This window comes from Panulirus ornatus, chromosome 34 (genome assembly GCF_036320965.1).
Source record: "Panulirus ornatus isolate Po-2019 chromosome 34, ASM3632096v1, whole genome shotgun sequence".
Classification (NCBI taxonomy): Eukaryota; Metazoa; Arthropoda; class Malacostraca; order Decapoda; family Palinuridae; genus Panulirus; species Panulirus ornatus.
The window spans coordinates 12,771,780-12,793,806 of NC_092257.1; the positions used below are offsets into that span (position 1 = coordinate 12,771,780).

Sequence of the window (22,027 nt, forward strand, 5' to 3'; positions counted from 1 at the left end):
TGCAAGAGCCCCTAGAAAAGGGTCCTGGGTATTGTCAAGGCTTTTTCTAAATGGAGTCTTCGGGATACAAAATAATAATAATAATAATAATAATAATAATAATAATATTTGGTCTTGGTTAAGTGCTCATGGTCTACTTTTGGTTGTGATTAAGTACTGATGGTCTAAATGTATTTGGAACAAATTTTTGATTCTTCTAAACTAGGGATAGTCTCTGTATTCATTTCTTTTATATTAGCTTTAAGCCACTAATTCTACATCTAGTTCAAGTGTCATCTAGTTCAAGTGTCATTGTGTAGTCTCTAACTGTTTAAACTTTACCTTGAGCCATGAGTCATCTTGAATATATTACGAGAAATACATTGGAAAGAAGTGTTTGTGTTCACTTTCTGTGTTAACCTTGGTGAGATATTTTAGAATGTACACTTCATATGTATTTTGCCAAATAAATCCAAACCAAGCTAAGTTTTCATAGGTTTTGTTGGTTTCCTGAATGGTAATGTTGACGAAACTGACTCATCTGGGCAATTCAATGAACCGACTGGTACATTCTGAGGAAATCTGAAACCAGTGGACTTTGCAGACTTATTACAAAGGATGGGATATTAGGTGCAGCTTTTATTACTACAAGAAATATCATGAACATCTAAGCCCCCTGCGTGAGGCTGGACGAGTTCAGACGTCTACAAAGAAACAAGAACCGTCTCACTGCCTCAAGGGATCAGTTGCACAGAGGATCAGATTCTTATATACCACACCAGGTCTGAACTCACTGTTTACCTCCCTGAACCTCTTGAGAAGAGGCCTCCCTCATAACCCCCTGCCACTCACGGGCCACTGACTGACTGACTGATTATTATATCAGTGACATTATGAGTGTGTGTGTGTGTGAGTGAGAACCGATAATCCTGCCCTCCTATTAAATCATTTACGGTGGCACGAACACGAGTCCATAAGAGAAGATTAGAGATCATGGACCTAGAACACAAGCCTTTGCTTTCGATAACACTACAATATCAATAAATGCTCCAAATTATTTTCCCCCTGGGTATTCATGCAGGTATCTTGTTACCAAAAATAGGGGAGCCTAAGAGAGGTCACTTATGCAATTCATCCATTTCCATATGCCATTTCTGCACCCTAGAGAGAAACTTACCGTGTAGAGTCCGAGTGTCATACCTGACCCAGCATTTCCCCTGCTCTGTAAGTAATCTGAGTGAGGTACTGTCTTGAGTGATGCCAGAGCACCTCGGGTACTTAAATACTGTGGAAATATTTCTTAAAAGGATGGAAGGTGATAAATTTCCTATTTCTTACCTATTGTGAAGTAACCGTTGACAATGGGTCCTTCTACTCTTGCCAGCAGTATGTGAAGGCCAGTGAGCTTACTTCTGTATTTAACTACAGGTATAGACCCGCTGGCCCGGACTTCACAAATAAATTCATAGTTGTGGGCGAGCGATGTTGTGTTGACAACCTGCTGGGAGTTGGGCGCCGCCATCACTGCTGCAGGTTAAGGAAAACGTGGCAGTCAGGGAATACTATATCTTATTGTGGGACGGCAAAAGAGACAATGAAATTGTCACCACAACCACTTTCAGTGTACGTATGGCATATCTAAATGAAGGTAGAGTGTACAAAAATACAGTAAATAATCTAGTACGAAAAATAAATCTACTGATACGAGTCTTTACTACTTAAATCCTGAAAGTATAAATCAATTAGCCACATGCAACATATAGGATTAATTTTTACGCTGACGGTAGATGAAGTAACACTTTAACATTAGACTTAGAGCAAAGACAGACAATTTTTTTACCCTCTAGGATACGAATGATGGAATACATTAGCCTAAACGAAAGGACAGGCAGGTTAAAATTTGGCCAGCTACTGCAGCCTGGACTAATAAGCTCAGACCAATAACCTGTGGAGTTCAATTTGTGTCATTCATATATTCCCCTAAAACCCAGATTATCAAACTTCTGTTTCCATACTACTGACTCGTTTGCTCGTAAAACATTTCAGTTTCTTCTGGTCGGAATTTGACATGCAGAAAGTCCGACCGGGTTCAAGTTCCTCAGCAAACACACTGGTACCCGGTTATCTTTGATGAAGTCAAGAAAAGAGGCAGGCGCTATGACTAAACTTTGGGCGTGTTAACACTGGGAGTGAAGGGAACGGCGATAGTGGGAGTGAGGGGCCCAGTGACAGTCTAAGAAGGGGAAAATTGACAGTATAAGTGAAGGAATCAGCGACAGTCTGAGTAAAGGACCCAGAAGACAGACGATATAGGCTTTAGGGTCACGGCGCAAGAGATGCGTGGCTATGAGTGGCTTACGGGTGTAAAGGTAAGAGCTATCGTCGTCCAAGGTGCCCTTACTGATGGATGTGAACCTAGTGTATCATATTCAAGATGCGACATAGAGAGAGCAACAACCTATCTGTATTGTGCATTTACGTATGAGAGAGAATTGGGTGCTCAGAAGGGAGAGGTGCTGTCGTTCTGTTAGGTAACTGCAACCAAATCTTGCTTCCATCCTCTGACGAATGACCTCTATGATAGATTTTTGTGTGCTGGACAGCACTAACCAAAAGGAATCGCCGGACTCCGCTTGGAAATGGTTATACTTTACCTCGAGTTGAAAAGTCGGCTTCAGCGAGGCTGTACCATCGTCACTGGACGAAAAGAGTTGGTCTTGCCAAGGAACTATTCCCTTCACAGGATTCCATCATTTCCCTGCTCATGGGTGGAGCACAGCCTTGAAGCTGTAGCATCTCCATAAAATGTGTGCGGTAACACCCGTCGGGCAACACTGTCCAGCATAAAGATTCCTTTCATAAGGGTCACTAGTCAGAGGAAGCAAGATCTGGTTGCAGTCACTTAATAAGACGAGGACATTTCTCCGATCTGGTCACCCAGTTGTCACTCGTTTATGGGTAGTATAGATAAAGTTGTTGGACTCTGTGTATTTCCACTCTTGAAAAGGACAGACTACATCTCCTTACGGCAGCAAAGGCGGTCTAAGAACTACAGCAACTCCTCTCCATACACCCAGCGACACCCTAGAGGCAGGTGTGTGTATTACGTATATGTCATCCGCAAGATCGCAAGCCACGCCTCTCTTATGAAGTGACCACCAAGCCTATCTCGTCTGTCATATGAGTTACTGAATACAGGCAGTATACAGAGCATAGCAGCAACAGCTTAATAACTTTCCAATATAAACACTGACTTGTGGTCTCAATAATTCTAAAACAAATTGTTAAAACTAGGGACCATGCGTTTGTATACGACATATTTATTATGTCCTCGTTCGCCTACATGTTAAGAAGAAAAGAATGTACGGCATCTGAACAGGAATCCCAAAAAGGATGGAGCGGATTTGAAGGAACTGGAGGAATGCATTGCCCAGTGCTCAGTCGCCAGCGAAAAGGGTGCATCTGGGTACCTTTTGGAGGAAAAGAAATCGTTGATAAAGACGAGGAAGCGTGTACAAGACGGGACTATATAACCATGAGAGATACCTCTGGTGATAGGGAAAGGGGGAACGGATGATCCATCAACATTTTTGGAGAAAGATCGGCATGAGAGGAAGCTAGATATAAAGGAACAAAATGAGAGAGAGAGAGAGAGAGAGAGAGAGAGAGAGAGAGAGAGAGAGAGAGAGAGAGAGAGAGAGAGAGAGAGAGAGAGAGAGAGAGAGAGAGCCAAAATGGAGGACCTTGGAGACGAGAACCCGACGCCACACCACGTCAGAGTGTCTCAGAAATGATGACTAGACATTGATAAGATACTAAAGTCTATCGCCAGTAGATCTTGCCTTGCTCAACCTGTATTAATGATCAGAGAGACGACAGTAAGGTTGAAGATGTTATAGAAGTTGTGGGAGATGAGGAGGGATTGAAAGATCCTAGAAATACAAATCAGAGCAACAGAACAGTAACTGTGGGGGTTAGAACGGTCATCCTTTTATCAGATTAGCTGTAGCAATACGTGTTTCTAAGGAGGAACAGTTTTCTTTAAACAAGCTGGATAGACGAGCAAGAACAAGCGCACTTTTAAGGGATAAAAATACGCATTTCCTCAACACTGAAGAAAACGTTTTCAAGGAACGGCACTTTCTGTTTCTTATCTAATCCATGAGGTAGTTTATGACCGTTTGATGATCTTCAGAACGCCTCTCTAACAACCCAGAGATGGACTTTCAATCATTCTTATGTCATTACTGATGTTGGTCATGCTCAAGTTAGCTCATGGCTGAGTTCCTTGCATGTCCAAATGACAACCACAAAAGAATAGAAACCAAGAGATATTCAGGTTATGGTAAGAGATTAGTAAATAGCTTTAGATTATACTGAGCGATCAACAAATAGCTTTAAAAAGAATTATGTTTAGATGAACAAACAGCTTTTGATAATGTGTCAGAGATCAAAGGATAGCTGTAGACTGTGTCAGCTATTAAGAAATGGCTTCCGGCATTCAGAAATAAAAAGACAAATCTTGATTGTGTCGGAGATCAATAGACAACCGTAGATTACGCCAGGCATCAATAGATAGCTTTAGATTGTGTCAGACACCAATACACAGGTTTAGATAATGTCGGACATCAACAGATAGCTATAGACTGTGTCAGACATCAGTAGACAGCTTTGGGTGATCCGCTAGTTAAAGTTTTCCAGCATTGATGGTAAGCAGGTGGTCTGCAATGACGGGGCGGGTTCTGCTGAAATATTATTAAAAGACTACCTCCTTAAAGACAAGTGCTGGCGAGATTTGCAGGTCAAACCCTTGACGTGGAGTGCTGGTGATGGTATAAAATGGATTCCCCTTTCTAGTCGAGTGCTGCTCTGGGAAGCCTTATGGAAAAAGATGAACTTGAGTCATTCTATTTTCTTTTGATGTTAAGGAATAGTTCATATAATCGAGTCCATTTTCTTTTAAAATCATGAGATGGTTAATGTTAGTGAGTCCATTTTCTTTTACCATTGAGACAGTTATCAAGTTTATTTTCAACATCATATAACAGGTTGACAAAACTCGTTCCATTCTCTATTAACTTTACGAGATGAGCCATGTAGTTGATCAATCCATTTCCGCCTAACGTTATATTCATATATCTCTTTTTGTCTTTTTCGCTTAAGGCCATGAAACGTTTGACATGAGTCCATTTACTTTCATTCCGTTTACGCTGAAGTGCCCAAATGTTATGTGGTCGCAACGCTGTTCAGTGACGTACTTACGTAAGGTGTGTGTGTGTGTGTGTGTGTGTGTGTGTGTGTTGTCGCCATACCATCACTCCCATTGTCTCGATGATGCCCTTGGCTTGCCCATATCCAAGGGTGACTGTGCCGGCAACTCCCTTCCTGACTTGTCACATTTGCAACTACGCCACCGAACATATACGAGAATTGGTATTCTATAGAATTATGCAAATAACTATAAATTTGCGAACAAAAGCTGAACATTGTATCTAACTTTTAAAAATTCGAATCTGCAATTATTCTTATCAAATGTTGAAGAATTTTTGCGTCATCAACAAAATGAAAGAAAATTCTGGCAGACCATCAGAGATGGTGTTTCAATCTTTCTTGTAAATGTCGTCAAAAGTGTAAACAACATGGAGTCCAGGCTTAAATTTCAACTCACTTATCAACTACGAAAATGAAATATGACAAGAAAATGTTGGTCCACGCCACTATGGATATTATTTTTCCTGACATATTTCCATGAATTACGAGGAAGAAACATGGAAAGTCCTCTCCATAAAAGTGTGACCATGAATATTCAGTGTGCACTTGAGCGCATTTGCGCACATTCATATGCTTATTTACATTTACGTAAGTATATGTTAATAATCATGATACTATTATCACTAATAATGATATGCCGAACTGCAGCTTGGGGACGAGGGATCACAGGTGACAGGAGGTGCCGGTGGCGAGCATGGTGCTGTGGCACTAAACTGAACAGTCGGACGAGGTCCAGGCGTTAGTTCGAAGAGTCAAGAGAATCAGTAATGTTAAACATCTCTTGATAACTGATGTCAGAGGGGACCAAGGGTGATCCTGATGGTCATAATGTTATTTAGAATCCTCAGTTTGGCGGGTAGGAAGCAAGACCAGACCTAACGGGAACGGTCAAGATGTTCTTGCGTTCTGGTGCAGGGAATCGAAGTGTCTTTCGCCTACGAAGAATGTAAAGACGATATACCTGGAGGATTCGATGATGTTTTCTTGCGCTTCAGTTTGCTGTCCAAACCGAAACAGAGAAGCTTGTGAGACTGAATATCCTGGAGGCGGCTGAGGACTAGTGAGACTTGCAGGGGTCGGGACGGGAATGGAGATAAGGTTGACAAGCAAGACGCTGGTGTGGTATGGTTGATGATGGAGTGGTTGGCGGTGGTCCAAATATGGAGGACGATAAATGAGTGAAAAAGAAAAAGTTTAGTGAACAATGTAGTTGTGAGATCTGTTGTCTACGATGGTACCATCGAGCAGGTTCGTCCATGAGGGTATTATTTATAAGAATGGGGAACAATGGGGAGGAACAATGGATCCATCTTCGCGCCTTGTGGGACGCCACAGGTGACGGACTGGGAGGTTATATGGCACTACGGAAGCGAGTAGACTGGCGACGCCCAACAACGAAGTCTGCAAACCATGGGATGAGATTTAACAGCAGCCCAAGGCTGATTTATGTGCTCCTGCGTAGGCTTCTATGTACATGAATGTGCATAAGGCATGTAACACAGAAATCTACATAACATGGAGTCTATATCGTCTCACACAAACCCATAAACACATACGAGAAGATTAAACGACCACCCATTGTCTGCCCAACAATCAACAGACTTAGTGGAGTCAATCATCTTGGTCTACCACTTTTGAGGTACCCAGCTTGGCTCACCATTCCTGAGGTACCCAGCTTGGCTCACCATTCCTGAGGTACCCAGCTTGGCTCACCATTCCTGAGGTACCCAGCTTGGCTCACCAATCCTGAGGTACCCAGCTTGGCTAACCATTCCTGAGGTACCCAGCTTGGCTCACCATTCCTGAGGTACCCAGCTTGGCTCACCATTCCTGAGGTACCCAGCTTGGCTCACCAATCCTGAGGTACCCAGCCTGGCTAACCATTCCTGAGGTACCCAGCTTGGCTCACCAATCCTGAGGTACCCAGCCTAGCCCCGCCGTTCCAGGTGTACAGAGGATAACTAAAATGTTCGTCATTAGTTCCCTCTTTACTGCCACGGTTGTGTAAGTCCCAGTCTTGAACCACTCACATCCTAAGCGCCTTACTGATATTTCAGGACGTTTCATGTAGTTAAGCGATACATGGGAGGTATACTGCACTTGTGGACACGGGCATATTGAGAAGTTGGGGCGGGTGTTCGTAATGGTGGTTTATCAAGCCGGTCGGCAACGGTTCACGTTAGAGAGACCACACGACATCACCCGAGCGAGCACTTGAATCATGCCAGGTCCATCAACACGACCACAGAGCGACAACGTTCAAACCAACAAGTTCCGCGGATCTGTTAAGCTTTCTAAACTTGCGAGTGGGCGTGTGTCGTCACCACTGACCTCCCCAGCACACAACACGTACATGTTAATGGTTTTTGATTACACCCGAAGAGGCTGACACTAAGAGCTCATCAGTTTGTGTCATCTGGTGGCATGACCGCACTGTCTTCGTCTAAGATTAAAGATCAGAACTTTAACGAGGTTCTCAGACAGAGGTCCCAAAACCCGATCCCCTGCGAGCTGTGTGTCATGCAGCATTAGCGGTGCGTCTTCAGTGTGACAGTTGCGTCTTGAGTACGTGGGCGCCTTGCGATACGCTGAATCATTTTTTTTTAAGCGTTTAGGTCCTTCGGTGAACCTAGTTTTCTGGATCTGATAAATAATCGTAAATAAGCCACTTATCCTTGGGTCGGGCCGTAATAATCCTGGAGAGAAACTGATATAGGTCTTCATAGAAAACAAGGTTGGGAGCCACTGCTTTAGGGTATGATGGCATGATCTTTGACTTGACCCTCAACAAAGGCTGAGTCAAAAGGTCAGGCCATCATAGATCCAAAGGTCGTATCACTGTGCTTAAAGATCATACCATCGTTCTTAAGGGTTGTCCAGTATTGCTCAAGGAGTTAGAGGCAAGAGCTCCAACGGAAAGTCCTAAATATTATTTCAGAATTTCACATCTTTACCAATCATGAATACCATTTATAAGTAATTTTATAAGTAATTTTACAGTCATGGTCCCTTAAGTCCATGTGATCTAAACCGATATCTTCACCACAAAAACAGGGTCCTATTTGTCTCCTGTCAGTAGAAGCGCCGAGGATGTTGCCAGACGCACGATAACTAACCCCCCCCCCATACGCAGCTGTCATAATCAATTCATTTGCTCGGTTGGGTAGAAATTGCTGCTGTTGGGTGATACAGTTTCGGGAAAAATGTTTATTGTTGAGCGGGAAGGTTGTGTCAGCAATATGAGAGGCATGAAGAAGAAAATGAAGAGTGAGTGGTTATACCACTGAACAACGTTGCTCCGCCGTTCTCCAAGATTATGGGAGCGTCTACCCAGTGTAAGTTCGAGTCCACACGTTAGTGACCGGCTCGTCAGAGTCCGCATTCGGCTGAGTCTTCGGTGTAAACGACAGGTGAACCGAGGAAACCACATGTAAGCTAAGGAGGCCAAAGGTAAACTTGGGAAACTGTAGAAGCAGGGGCCAGGGGATCGTGGCAGAAGGTAGTGTAGCTGTAGTCCTATGATCCCTCACCGTAGACCAGTAGTTGACGTGGACCAGACTGCAACTGCGCACTTCTTCACCCACACAATCACACACAAGATGGTGCCACTTGATGAGGGTCTTTGAGAGCAAACAAATTACTGGATATCATTGCCTCTCTTGCCTCTTGTTTACGACCGGGCCTTTCGTCATGCCCTTGTCTGGCCGGGGTCCTATATGTCCTTCTGGCTTGCAGAGATTCACCTTAAAATCTTCTGTAATTGATTTATTTTGGGCAATCCAGCACGAGCCTTGAGCACGACTGTACGTACAACCCCTTGAGCATGAACGGTGCGATTGTCGGGCACGACAGTACGATCGTTGGGCACGACGGTACGACCCTGGGAGAGGATGGCTTGGCCTTTTGACACATGGGCCGGGAGCGACGGATTATGAAATCCCGCCTCCTACGTTGGTGAGCCCACAGCATCACAAGCGTTATGCCTGGACATGACTGTAATTACCACGTTGAGCAACCGCTAGCAGCCTCTCATGTGTGACCTCGTGCGGCCTAGGTCTAATTAATCACGCCAGAAGCCAGCAGGTGGGTAGTGTACTTTACGACGCTTGCGACAACGGGGGGGTCACCGCTGCGACTGGTTCCTCCATCAATGAGCGCTCCTGTGTAGTACCTAAGAGGACTGTATAGTCATCTGGAGTACTCTCGCCCCGCTATTACCTCCCGGTGAATGGCACTGACCAGCCCCACGTAGACGCCGCTGCGACAGATACTCAGGGCAGTCAGAGGGTCTTCCCGTTGGCTTTCGGGACATCGAGTCGAGCCCGCCGCTCTGATAACATCCGCCCCTGTGACTCCCCGACTACCAGCAACCCTCGCAGGGGATCTACGGTGCCTCATCACTCCATGATCTTCGCCAGCGGGAACTCCGTGTTGACGTCGTCAATGCTAGTCTTCTACCGCAGTTCCTACAAAAGATCGGAGCTACGCTTGCAATGCAATCCAACTGCGACAACCATCGTCACACGACAAGCTACGGAAACTCATCCGTCTTCCATTACCGCAACGTTAGCGAAGTTTCGGGAACCTCTGTAGGTCCTCCTCCTCCTCGTCCTCCTCCTCCCTCCTGGTGCAGAACTTCGGAACGTCAACCCTCCTGTAGGCTGGACCACGAGACCCAGGCAACGACCACCTCTCCTACGGGACCCCTGCGCTGAGACCAGCGCCAATTCATTTGATTCTGTGTCGGACGACGGGGATTCTTCGTCGTCCCCAAGGATTGTACCGTCGGGGTTAAGGGCTGTACCGTCTTGATTAAGGGCTGTACACCATCGGGGTCAAGGGCTGTACCGCCTTGATTAAGGGCTGTACCGTCTTGATTAAGGGCTGTACACAATCGTGGTCAAGGGCTGTACCGTCTTGATCAAGGGCTGTACCGCCTTGATCAAGAGATCGTGGAGATGAAGGGGTGCTCAGTCACCGACGGTGCAGTGAAGCACCGACATCCCACAGTGAAGGTCCCACTGGCGGAGGGACATAGCTCAGAACAGGGACAGTCCCACCCCACATCTCCTGCTTTAAACTATACATAATCAACGAACCCTGATATATCCTCTAGCCCACTGCTCTCTCTCTCTCTCTCTCTCTCTCTCTCTCTCTCTCTCTCTCTCTCTCTCTCTCTCTCTCAACGTATTGCCGCTTATCTTTCTCCTGTTTTTCGCTTCTATTTTCATCTGCCTCTATACCTGTTGTTAATCTACATTCCAGCCAGGCTCTATCTTTCCCCTTCCATTCTCTCTCTCTCTCTCTCTCTCTCTCTCTCTCTCTCTCTCTCTCTCTCTCTCTCTCTCTCTCGGCACATTTCCCACCTTACATTTCTCTCAGTATACACCTCTGTGCCTCTCTCTCTCTCTCTCTCTCTCTCTCTCTCTCTCTCTCTCTCTCTCTCTCTCTCTCTCTCTCTCATCTACTTCGTTTTACTGTCTCACTCTACGTGGGCTTGACGGCATAACGAAGCCACGGTAATCATACTGATATAGAAGACATATGACACAGTTGATGGAGTTCCACGCCTGTTGTCCAAACGTAAACATATACCTACATTCCATCAGCCAATCACAGATGTACATTAATGAGGACGGTCAGCCACAGGTTATGATCAGATTTCCCCTCACTCGTCTCACTTCACAGGAAGGCAGATCTAAAGCCACTAGCGGGTACTCCTCCCCATCCACACACACACACACACACACACACACACACACACACACACACACACATCACAAGCCGTATCTAAAGGTTGGGTTATGACCAGCTCTTGGTGCCTGAGCCACCACTCGGCCCGCGCTACACTTCCCATCTTCTCTTCTGACCATGAAATGTATGACGTCGTGGCCAGTGACGTCATGGGAACACCTGTGGAAGGTAGAGATGCAGGGGGGGGGGGTAGGTGATGGGGGCAGGGTGTGTGGGGTGTGTGTGTGTGTGTGTGTGTGTGTCTCGGCACTTACCAGCTGCCGCCAGGATCAGCAGTCGGATCGTCATTCTGGTGTCGTGGTGTTGCGACTTGGCGCTGCGCACGGGTGGTGATGTCACGAGGTAGTTAATGACCTCACACGGGGTCGATGGCGTCACGAGGTAGTAATGACGTCACGGGGTCGATGACGTCAGGGCCGGTTGCTCCGGCACCCACTTGGTCGATCTCGCTACTTCTCTGTAATGTAGAGGAGAAAATACATTCATAAGTGTTTGTCCTGAGTATGTATGTAGGTATATATGTAGAATATGTGACTATTGTTTGTGATTACTATTTGTGTGTGTGTGTGTGTGTGTGTGTGTGTGTGTGTGTGTGTGTGTGGTAGAGTGTGTGGTAATTCTGAAGGCCTGGGTGCGTGGAAGGACGGTAGACGGAGCGGTGTATGTTAGTGTAACAACTTGAGTGCGTCGGATGTCGAGAGAATGTTGACAATCTGTATGATGCCGTGACAATGGAGACTGTCACACATCGACCCTCCAACATAATGTTGAATGAGGGGCACACACACACACACACACACACACACACACACACACACACACAACCTAGAGAAGGAGAGGAAATATGGAGTCATGGAAGAGGTAAAGCAGAACAGGTGTACTTGGTGTACTGTCTGAGACACGAGACCCAAAGGTCATTCACGAACGCCTCCCCAGTGACCGAGGGGAGCCGCTCCTTCTTACCGATCCATCCTTCAGCGAAGGCTTGGCCAAGGCTTAACTTAGCCGCACGTCAGTCTCAAGTCTGTAGTAAAATAAACTTCACAGATGAGTTTATAAGAGAGAGAGAGAGAGAGAGAGAGAGAGAGAGAGAGAGAGAGAGAGAGAGAGAGAGAGAGAGAGAGAGAGAGAGAGAGAGAGAGAGAGAGAGAGAGGTGTGGGGGCGGTGGGGGTGCGGGAGGGAGGGAGGGACGGTTGCAGGTGTTTACGGAAGGAATTAGATGCTTGGACGTGGTGGTAAGGACAATGCTGGGTAAATAAACAGCGATGGAGAGAGAGTGTCAAAAGAGAGAGAAAGCATCTGAGGACTTTGGGACACGAGGTAACGGGGAGGTGCTGGGGAAACACGGCTCGTGTTATGATACAAATGATTACTGATGCGAGGCCAGGCGTACCACCGAGCCACGTGGAGGGCCGGTGGCAATGGAGAGGCGTGTTCCTCCACACCCTGGCTGCCACAGGACACGGTTCCCTTTAACCAGACACACTAACCAGCCACTGGCCTCGCTGACACCCAAGGCCGCTGCTGACCCGCCCCAGGGCCGATATGGGGATGTGTCTACGTTGATATCCAGTGGACGCGCGAGGGCACGTTGAGTATATGTTTGCTGCTACTGATACTTGAGCACCTCTGCCATGCCAAGGATACCCTCATCGCCTCCTTCACACTTCCATCCTCTCCCTGCACGACCTCTCACAGACGATGGGCTTCTAAACTTATCTCTGAGGACGTCCTTAGAGGCCACTTGAGAGGGACCTCGTACTTCGAGGCTGCCCCCTTCCCCCCTCCTCTCACACCGTCCAGGGGGTGTTCGGAGAAGTGGAGGAGAGGGGGGGGGGGAGGAGGAGGAGGAAAAGGAGGAGGAGGTAGTGTTGGTAGTGGTGGAAGTAGTCACCTTACACTCCAGCCACCACAGGGAACCATGGCGAATCCAGGTAAGTGTTGGGGGTGTCTTCTTTAACACGACACCACTGTTCTCCTTTCAGCCCCTCCTAGCGACGTGCTCTCTTTACACCGGCAGGAAGTCAGGTCCTCCCATCCTTACTCTACTCTTGGCGGATCTAGAGAGTAAGGAGTGAGGGGTAGGGAGGGGGGCATCTTGCCTCTCACTACCCGACCCTCAACTAACGCCCAGTCTAAATATAAACTGGACTGACTCTCTCTCTCTCTCTCTTACTCCTCCTGCATCGTGTGAGACACAACAGGAAGCCACTAGGAGGACAGCAAGCCACCCTCATCTCCGCCACTGTTTTCATCTAGATGATAACACGAACACTCCTCCTGTGTTAGTGGGTCTGCGAGGAGACGACTTCTTCGTGTGACGATGATCATTCGTGATTTCATTCATCCACTGAGCAATACACCATTACTCTCTTCCCCGAACACTCACCTATGAGCACTTGAGACGATTTAGAAAAAGGTATAGCTTACAGAATGAATGGATCTATACGACGGTGTGTGGCAGCGTTTGACACTGCGCAGGGCTGTGTGATGACGTATGACTGACGTCTGCTATGACGACGACGACTCAACTTCTCCGCCATCCTTCCTCCCTCACGTGTCCACCTCTCGTCAACCTCGTCACCACTTCCCTCATTTCGGGACGAAACCTCATCCCTCGGGTGGACTTAGTCTCCTGAAACCCACTGCTTCCGAAAAGACATTTTTCTCCTCCTCCAACCATTTCTGTCTGTAGTTCCTCCCTCTCCTCTCATATCCTTTGAGGACTGTGGTTCGGCCCTTCGATTCAGTCAATATACTTGCCATTCCTTCATCGTGGGGAACTAGGTGTAAGAAGCCCCTGTGTCTACTTGAGATAAAGAGAAGACGTCCTTCTCAGCTCTGGAGTGTACTTCCGCCACGTCCCTGTGGCGCACTTGCTCACACATCTGAAGGGTTCCTCTACACCTCTCCCCTTCTCCAAATTGGGCCTAGAGAACACTCACCTCTCTCTCTCTCTCTCTCTCTCTCTCTCTCTCTCTCTCTCTCTCTCTCTCTCTCTCGCACAAGTGGAAACTCCCGTACTCTTAGCGGCTTCTTTGCTTTTCCTTCTACAGGTTCACCCGTGGCTTCAGCTCTTGAGAGACTGTTGCTTACCTTCTGCCATCTGCCGCTCCTCCTGTTACCTCTTCACCTGACTCGAATCCCGCAACACCTACCAAGCTATCACGTCCCCGAGACGCTGCACCAGCGGTGGCAACTGAAGGGTTGGGCAGAGTCGACATCTGCCACCGTGTAATTTCTTCGACAGCTACGCTGATACGTTCGTGATCTCTCCCCGAGGCTCCTACGACCTTACTTGCGTGAGGGACGGGTCTGTCGTCGCTTGAGGAACGGGTCGGACATCGCAACGTTGAAAAACCTTTCAGATTCGACGTGAATCTGGCGTTAGTCCCCGTGATATCTGGTCCTTTATAGCACGAAAATATAAGCAAAAAAAAAAAAAAGAGACGAAAGGGAAAATATGTACAGTAACCTCTGACCACCTTCCGGCACCAGAGACCCGTATGTTCACTGCATCATTACGTCGTCGTTGCTGAGTGATGACAACGTGGTCTTCGCCGTAACGTCTGACGCTGCGATGGTGGACGTCCATCTGAGAGAGAGAGAGAGAGAGAGAGAGAGAGAGAGAGAGAGAGAGAGAGAGAGAGAGAGAGAGAGAGAGAGAGAGACTGGAGACTCGTTTCCTACTTCTCAGCCGTATCTCAAAGAGACCTGCCAGTCAGTTTCGTGGGGTATCTTTTCAGCATACAGTCCCTCGCTGCACATCCTGCAGTCCCTCTGGGTAGGCAAAGGCAGTAGTTACCCCCCTCTTCCTCCCGCGTCCTCCTCCTCCTCCTCCGTGCAACAGAAAACAAGAAAATAATAAAAATGAGAGAACACAATCTGAATCGTTTTCTTTCTCCAGCACCCAAGAAGCTGTGAGCGAAAACGGAAAATGATATAGGAGAAATATTACTGCGTGAATGAGATAGGAGACTGTGTGATGACTGGTGAGGTGGAATAATCACCTTAGGATAATTCGTCGTGATTATTCATAATAGTCGGGATATCGAGAAGAAGAAAACGGAATACGGGGGGTTACTGTGTTAATTCTCGCAAGCGAAATGGATGATCGCGAATTCTTAATGGCATTAATTCATGCGGAGTTGAGTGGAAGAAGGGAACGGGAACACAGGAACGGGAGGACGAAAGAAAATAGCGCTGTGGGGGCGACCATTTCTGTACGAAATCACTGGAACCTGTTTAGTTGTGTACTGCACTTCCTATACGCCACATCCGGTCGTGAAATCAGCGTTGCAGGTGTTAAACTCACCCTAGCTAAACCCCAGAACTCCTCCACACGTCCTGACTGAACCCTATGACTCCCACACACGTCGTCCTGACTGAACCCTAGAACTCCCCCACATGTCCTGACTGAACCCTAGAACTCCCCCACATGTCCTGACTGAACCCTAGAACTCCCCCACACGTCCTGACTGACCTCCCACAAGTGTAGGACGACCACAACTTCTCTCATGTTTACATTTAAAGAAACGTGAATGCTATACTTAGAATATTTTCCCCCAAGGTGAATATTGTGCCTATACTCAATACTGAAAATATACTGACAAGTTACGATAGAAGGGAAATGTGTCACAAGAAAATAGGCCATTAAAAATGATCCTTAACGTATCTTATGCTTTAATGATGACTTGGAACTCTCATCAATGAGTAATATAAACATTCCTGCCCTCACTATTCCGAATATGCCTACTTGCCGAATGCCAGGACCCTAAACCACTGAACAGCACGAAGATCCGCATTCCTGTGTACACTTCAAAGACGAATCCCAAACCTGTGAATGGTTCGACGAATCACAACACGAAGAGTATCGTAAGCATCCATTTCCCAACGAATATCATGATCTACGATGGCTTCATCTCTACAAATATCACGAATATCGTTCGAGGAAACGTCCCGTTCGAAGAAAGAAGAAGACAAAAAGGTTCCGTGATGATGGAATAATCCGGTACTCCAGTTAAGATAAACACCTTGAGCGCCTCCCCTCTCACATGACCGTCCAAATAAGGAACCAGAGATAGTGTCTTTGTTCTCTTTTGTTTCCACCGTCGGGCGTAAAAGTCTTTACACGGAAAAAAAAGCGTACTGGGAACGCATTACACGAGTGACATCTCCAGGAACCTTGAAGGAATGACGAGGGCGACTCGAGAATTGAAGGAGCGATGGTAACATTTGCTAAGGGTCTTGAACGGCTCGAGCATTGTGGCGGCTTCAAGCAGGAGGCCGGGGAGTTACCGCGCGTAAAACGATATCTTTCAACACCCCAGGACTTACGGCGGGTGGTGTTGCGATACCCGTGGTGTGTGAGCCACCTCCAACTTACGACAACACAAGCCCTATCGATTTATCTGCAGCCTGATCTTATCGGTTGGTATTTTGCGTCGGTAAACAGGAGTTTCGTCATGAAGATGACAAAATTTTTGCTTCGTGTTTTCCTACCATTGTTCTAAATGTTTTCAGCTGTGTACGTGCACATATATGGCTCCAGTACTAGTGTCACTGTTGCTGCTGCCCGACTCATTCTAGGCCATGGATACTCACGGAAGAGGTGACCTTCCTGTTGGTAGTGGACAGGACAAACGTAGACAGCGCACCTGCTCCCACACCCTGTCACCCTGCAGCGGTATAAGGTGGTCGAGTCTTCGAAGATGAGCGGGCCAGAGGGATTGTTACCGATCATAACAAGAGATGATGTGGAAAAGCATTCCATCTCTAACAATGTTCGATGATACTTGGGAAAACTATCCTAATTTTGCCCACTGCACACAGGGCTTACCTGTTTTACATATATATATCTCGATACGTAGTGTAATCGGTGTTGCTCGACCTTTCTAAAACTGTTCGGTTCCGACGTTAAATAATTCAGTCACTGCCGCCTAATCCTCGTTGACATTTGTCTCATAATAGAATTCGCAACTCAATCACTTACGCTCAAGTCTCTGGGCATTTTGAGCACTCTGTAGCCTCCTCTGAGCCACCGCTCACAGGACGGGTAGCAGCGCACACATCAGCTCGCATCTCTTGCGGCAGAAATCCATTAAATCCATCTAGTGTGCGGTTGTTTCTTGTGGTCCGCATGATTCCCCATGAAACTTTTAAAGTTCTTCACTCTACGCACCCACGGGCACGTAGTGCTTCTCCCATTAACGTAAGAGATCTATTCAGGATTAGTTATTCCGTGTCCATCATCTGGACAGTTGTAGGTCAGTGTGTCAGCCGAGCTTGCGTAGGTCCTGGCTGCCAAGCGTCCGGATGGAGCCAGCGACTACCACTGCCGGCGAACAACGATGGAAATAATAATATTTCGTTTTTGCGTTTTAACTAGTTATTTGTGAGGACGCGAAGTTGTCGCTCGGTACTTTAACGAAGTAACACCACGCCACCCCCACGCACACACCACTTCACATACCTTCACACTGCTGGCAGGAGCATTCACAGTGCAGCACTCACCCGGCCAAACCCAGACTGAGGAGCTCGGCGCTGTGTTTGACGTCTTGGGTTTTGTTTATCATTCGTCAAAGAGGCGGACGGGGCACCTCTTGCAGGGAGCGTCGAAGTCCTCAGAAGTGCTCTCGTGTTTTTATCCTTTCATGCTAATCTGTTTGTATCCCGTAGTCCCAGCAGGTTGTACACAGCCAGCTGGTTGTAATCAATATTGCCAGCAGGTTGTGGATTAAAATAAACACCAGGTACTGATGTGACCAATACATTGAACGGGGAAGCCACGTCTTTTGTCATATACTTCCCATGCAGGGATCGTCCTGCCTACATGTACCTCAGCTCTGTGCATGACTCTGATGGTAAGTACGCACACAGGGCGTCCTGAGCAGGAGTGTTGCAGATCAGAGGCAATCGCTGCCAGGCTGCGTCACCCTGACGCTCACGGAGAGATCGCCAGCCTCCCTGACGCAGGCGCTGACGACGAGAGCGGAGTTCCATCTCCGTCGCACCACATCATTTCTTTGCACCGACTCACTGGGTGTCCACTTAACCTATTACATTCGCTTTGAGATGCGAGCCACGGCAATCCGCGAGTCACCGTACCTTCACAGGATGACGTGCGAACACAGCCGGGGGCAGTCCCTCGGCCACTGTGAGGTCACACGACGCAGCCGGGGTCATCCCTCGGCACCGTGAGGTCACACAACACAGCCGAGTGTAAGAGAGCACCCCGAGAGCTACTTTCCAACACTGCGGGGAATATGGCGGGTTGTGAGGCTGGCCCGCATCTCCCGGTGCCAACGCACAACCCCCACCTCCCACACACTCCCAAGGGAGCTCAGTGCATCATGCTCTCACAGCGCATGTCCAATACATTACACCCGCACGGTGTATGCGTCAACTGTAGTCTCGCATGCGGCCACATTCAAAGAGCGGGACAAGAGCGCAACAGGTGTAGTGATGTGTGTATTAGCTCGCGGTGGTGAGTGTTGGGTGGTCGTAAAATGGGCGTTCAGTGTCTTCAGTATGTACGTTGCGTCCAAGGACATGCTGGATGGGCCTTGCGACATGATGTAATGTACCGTTGGTGAGATGGGTTGGTGTCCAAACCGTCAACGAGAAAGAGCAAGTCGTACATGTCTGGGGAGTGTAGTTTGAGGCGGGTGTGTGTCGGAGTGGAATTTAATGACTGGGTTATGACGGCGGTTATTTAAGAGCATGTCGAATCATTTGTTTGTCAATGTTGTGTTTGTTAGGGGACGCGGCGATCTGTAAACATAGGTTGCTCAAGTGTACAACGAAGAGCAGAAACTGCATGTAGGAGGGAACAAGAACAGTGCATTACAGTGCTAATTAATGTGACGTACAAGCACTTGTAGCCAACAGGAGCACGCACGATGGATGTCTTCTATTGTTAGCAGGTTTCATTCCCTGTTTACAAGGCTGTTACGTCATACCTGGACGTAATTAGAACGCTCTGTGTTTATCGCGATCGATGACGCTTTAATGACGTCATCATAATGGGACATGAATACATAAATACGCCAGAGGGGCGGGCGGCGGGAGGAGGTAGCCAGAGCCGCTACGCTACGCAAATAAACGCAAGCTAACAACACCTGCACAACACCCTCCCACAACACCGCTCTACGCATTCTCGATCCCCATCCTTACTCGAGGCTGAAGTTGATATGTGATATACTCACATATGTTTACGTGTGTGCATCACTCTTTCTAAACCAGGTGTCCCCAGTCACCCGTCCCTCTCCAGCACACAACTCCACAAGCTGCTAACCACTGCCACCCATAATACCCCCATCATGCCTCCCCTACCAAATTACTTCCTCCACTGCTACATTACTCACCACATTCAAATCACCCATCACTAATAACCAGTCTCTTGCATCAATACTGCTGACACATTCAGCTGCTCCCAAAACACACACACACACACACACACAAATATATATATATATATATATATATATGCTGATAATCAGGAGGAAAAAATGGAACACGATAAGTCCGAGTGCACTTTCGTGTAATCACATCCTCAAGAGAGGTACATTATCGCCTTTGTCAAGACGTCATGAAAGGAAACTCAGACTTATCGTTTTCATTTTTCCTCCTAGATATCAGCAAGTACAAGATCACGCGCATCACCCTGACCTATATATATATATATATATATATATATATATATATATATATATATATATATATACACATGGTCAAGTCACCCGCTTTCTCGGGGTTGAAAATGACGTAAGAAATTAGTTTCCGGCCGCCATCCCTCACACAGACCACTGCCTATGTTAAGTGATATCCCTGGCTCACTCTCCCTTCTAACCCAGCTCAACAACAGAAGCAGGCGATGCTCCACCACATCCTAAATTTTTTTTTTCTTTTTTTTTTGACTTAAGTGACCCCCTTAAAAAGACCAGTCGCGGGGGTGTGGGGTGGGGAGGGTGTGGGTGTGGGGGGCGGAGGGGCGCGTATATATCTGTGCCAGTCAAGTCATGGCTGTGTTCACGACGTGATGAAGATGACAGAGAGAGAGAGAGAGAGAGAGAGAGAGAGAGAGAGAGAGAGGCCAGTGCCAAGGTCAGGCAGAGCTTGGTGGACGAACGCTCGTGATGGGGTTGTGAGAGGATGATCAAAATACGCGCTGGTTGTGTGTCATCATATTTTCGTGTGTGTGTGTACTGCACGGTGAGGGAGTTCTACACTCGTGGGTCCCCATCTCTTGTATTACACGGTGGGGCAGTTCTACACTCGTGGGGCTCCCATCTCTTGTATTACACGGTGAGGGAGTTCTTGTATTACACGGTGAGGGAGTTCTACGCTCGTAGGTGCCCCGTCTCTTGTACTGTGCGAGGAGGGAGTTCTAAACTCGTATAGTCCCAACTGTAGAACACTTTCTACTATCACTGCACTTTTTAAACTACCGTATGCTGTCTGTATTCACAGTTTCACCATTCACATCACTCCATTCATCCAACACTCTTATACTGTAAGAGTACATCTTGAAAAGATTCTTGCAATAGCCTCTGGTTGTTCTGTCCCACAATATTCTGGAGATCTGTTTTCACTGTTTACATCATCAACCTAGTTTGAAGCCTAAAAGGTTGTTGTGATCAAGTTACCCCTTACTCTTGTCTCATTAACAGTGGACAAGTTCGTGACGTACAATCTTTTACTGTCACTCATCTATATTAGTTCTGGCATTATCTTTGTTGCTCTTCTATGGACACTGTCTATTCTTTTGAAGTGCGGTGACCCAACTTGAAAAGCATATCACAGTGTTGAAGTGATATGGCGACACGAATCGAGTACTGAATACTCTCCCTCATCCATGCACTTGAAAGCCATTCTAATTTGCCGAGAAACAAGTGTGCCACCTTAAGCATCCTCCTGATCTAGAACTCTGGCGATACAATGGGTACAATATCAACTCACAACTCCTTACATAATGGGTACAACATCAACTCACAACTCCTTACATAATGGGTACAACATCAACTCACAACTCTTTACACAATGGGTACAACATCAACTCAACTCCTTACACAGAGATTCCTGCTGAGTTATTATTTTTTCATCTAATTTTGGTAGATATGTTGACTGGATTTAGAATGTCCTTTTCTAATCTGGGTTCGTAATCGAGACTACAGGTGTAGTTTATTGAACACAGCGTTACGACCCTTGAGCCCAGCGTTACGACCCCTTAGGCACAACGTTACGACCCTTAGGCACAACGTTACGACCCTTAGGCACAACGTTACGACCCTTAGGCACAATGTTACGACCCTTAGGCACAACGTTACGACCCTTAGGCACAACGTTACGACCCTTAGTCACAACGTTACGACCTATAAGCTTAAAGTTACGACCCTTGAGGACAACCTAACTATCCTCAAGCACAGAGAGGGGGTCCAAACAACCAGCCCCTCCCCATCTCCCTCCCAAACTTTTAATCTTATTTTTGACAAATTAATAAACCAACTGCGTATATGTAGAGCATGCGTAAACCAACTGCGTATATGTAGAGCATGCGTAAACCAACTGCGTATATGTAGAGCATGCGTAAAACCGAGGCTGAAGGAACGACTGTTTTGATGATCTACACGAGTGGCCTTTGGCATTGGCCTTGTGTTGAGGTGGGGTGGGGGGGGTGTGGATGAAGGGGGGGGGGCCCTCTCCGGACCTAATTCCTCCTGGCTGAACTTGGGTGAGGGTGGAGGGAAGGGGGAGGGTAGAGGGACCAGTTTGTGTGTGTGTGTGTGTGTGTGTGTGTGTGTGTGTCTGGTTGTCAGACAAGGCCACGGGACCACTGTGACGGTTCTGCCCACTGGGTAACGACCACTGTCCCTTGAATCCTCGAGAATCGCTTTCCCGTGAAGCAGCGGTCCGAGCCACTCTCTAGCAAACCCCTCGTTCGGCTGGCCCGCGAAGCGCTTCGAAACGTCACCACAGGCGAAACCTGGGATCACATTCCCGTGACTGTTCTGAACATTATGC

General features: G+C 47.3%; 1 protein-coding gene across 4 annotated transcripts in view; it reads right to left on the minus strand.

Annotated features, from left to right (window-relative positions):
• Positions 1-22,027, minus strand: part of LOC139759864 (uncharacterized protein C05D11.1-like) — a 167,303-nt gene that overhangs the window by 31,836 nt on the left and 113,440 nt on the right. For 3 of the 4 annotated variants that reach the window (XM_071682381.1, XM_071682383.1, XM_071682380.1), the window contains 2 exons: positions 11,259-11,461; positions 1,318-1,506 (listed from right to left, as the gene is read on the minus strand). In XM_071682381.1, the coding sequence (XP_071538482.1) occupies positions 1,318-1,506; positions 11,259-11,292 (223 nt within the window). In that variant the 5' untranslated portion in view covers positions 11,293-11,461. Of the gene's footprint in view, positions 1-1,317; positions 1,507-11,258; positions 11,462-17,477; positions 17,541-22,027 lie in introns of those variants that run through there. The other variant, XM_071682382.1, reaches the window with a different exon arrangement.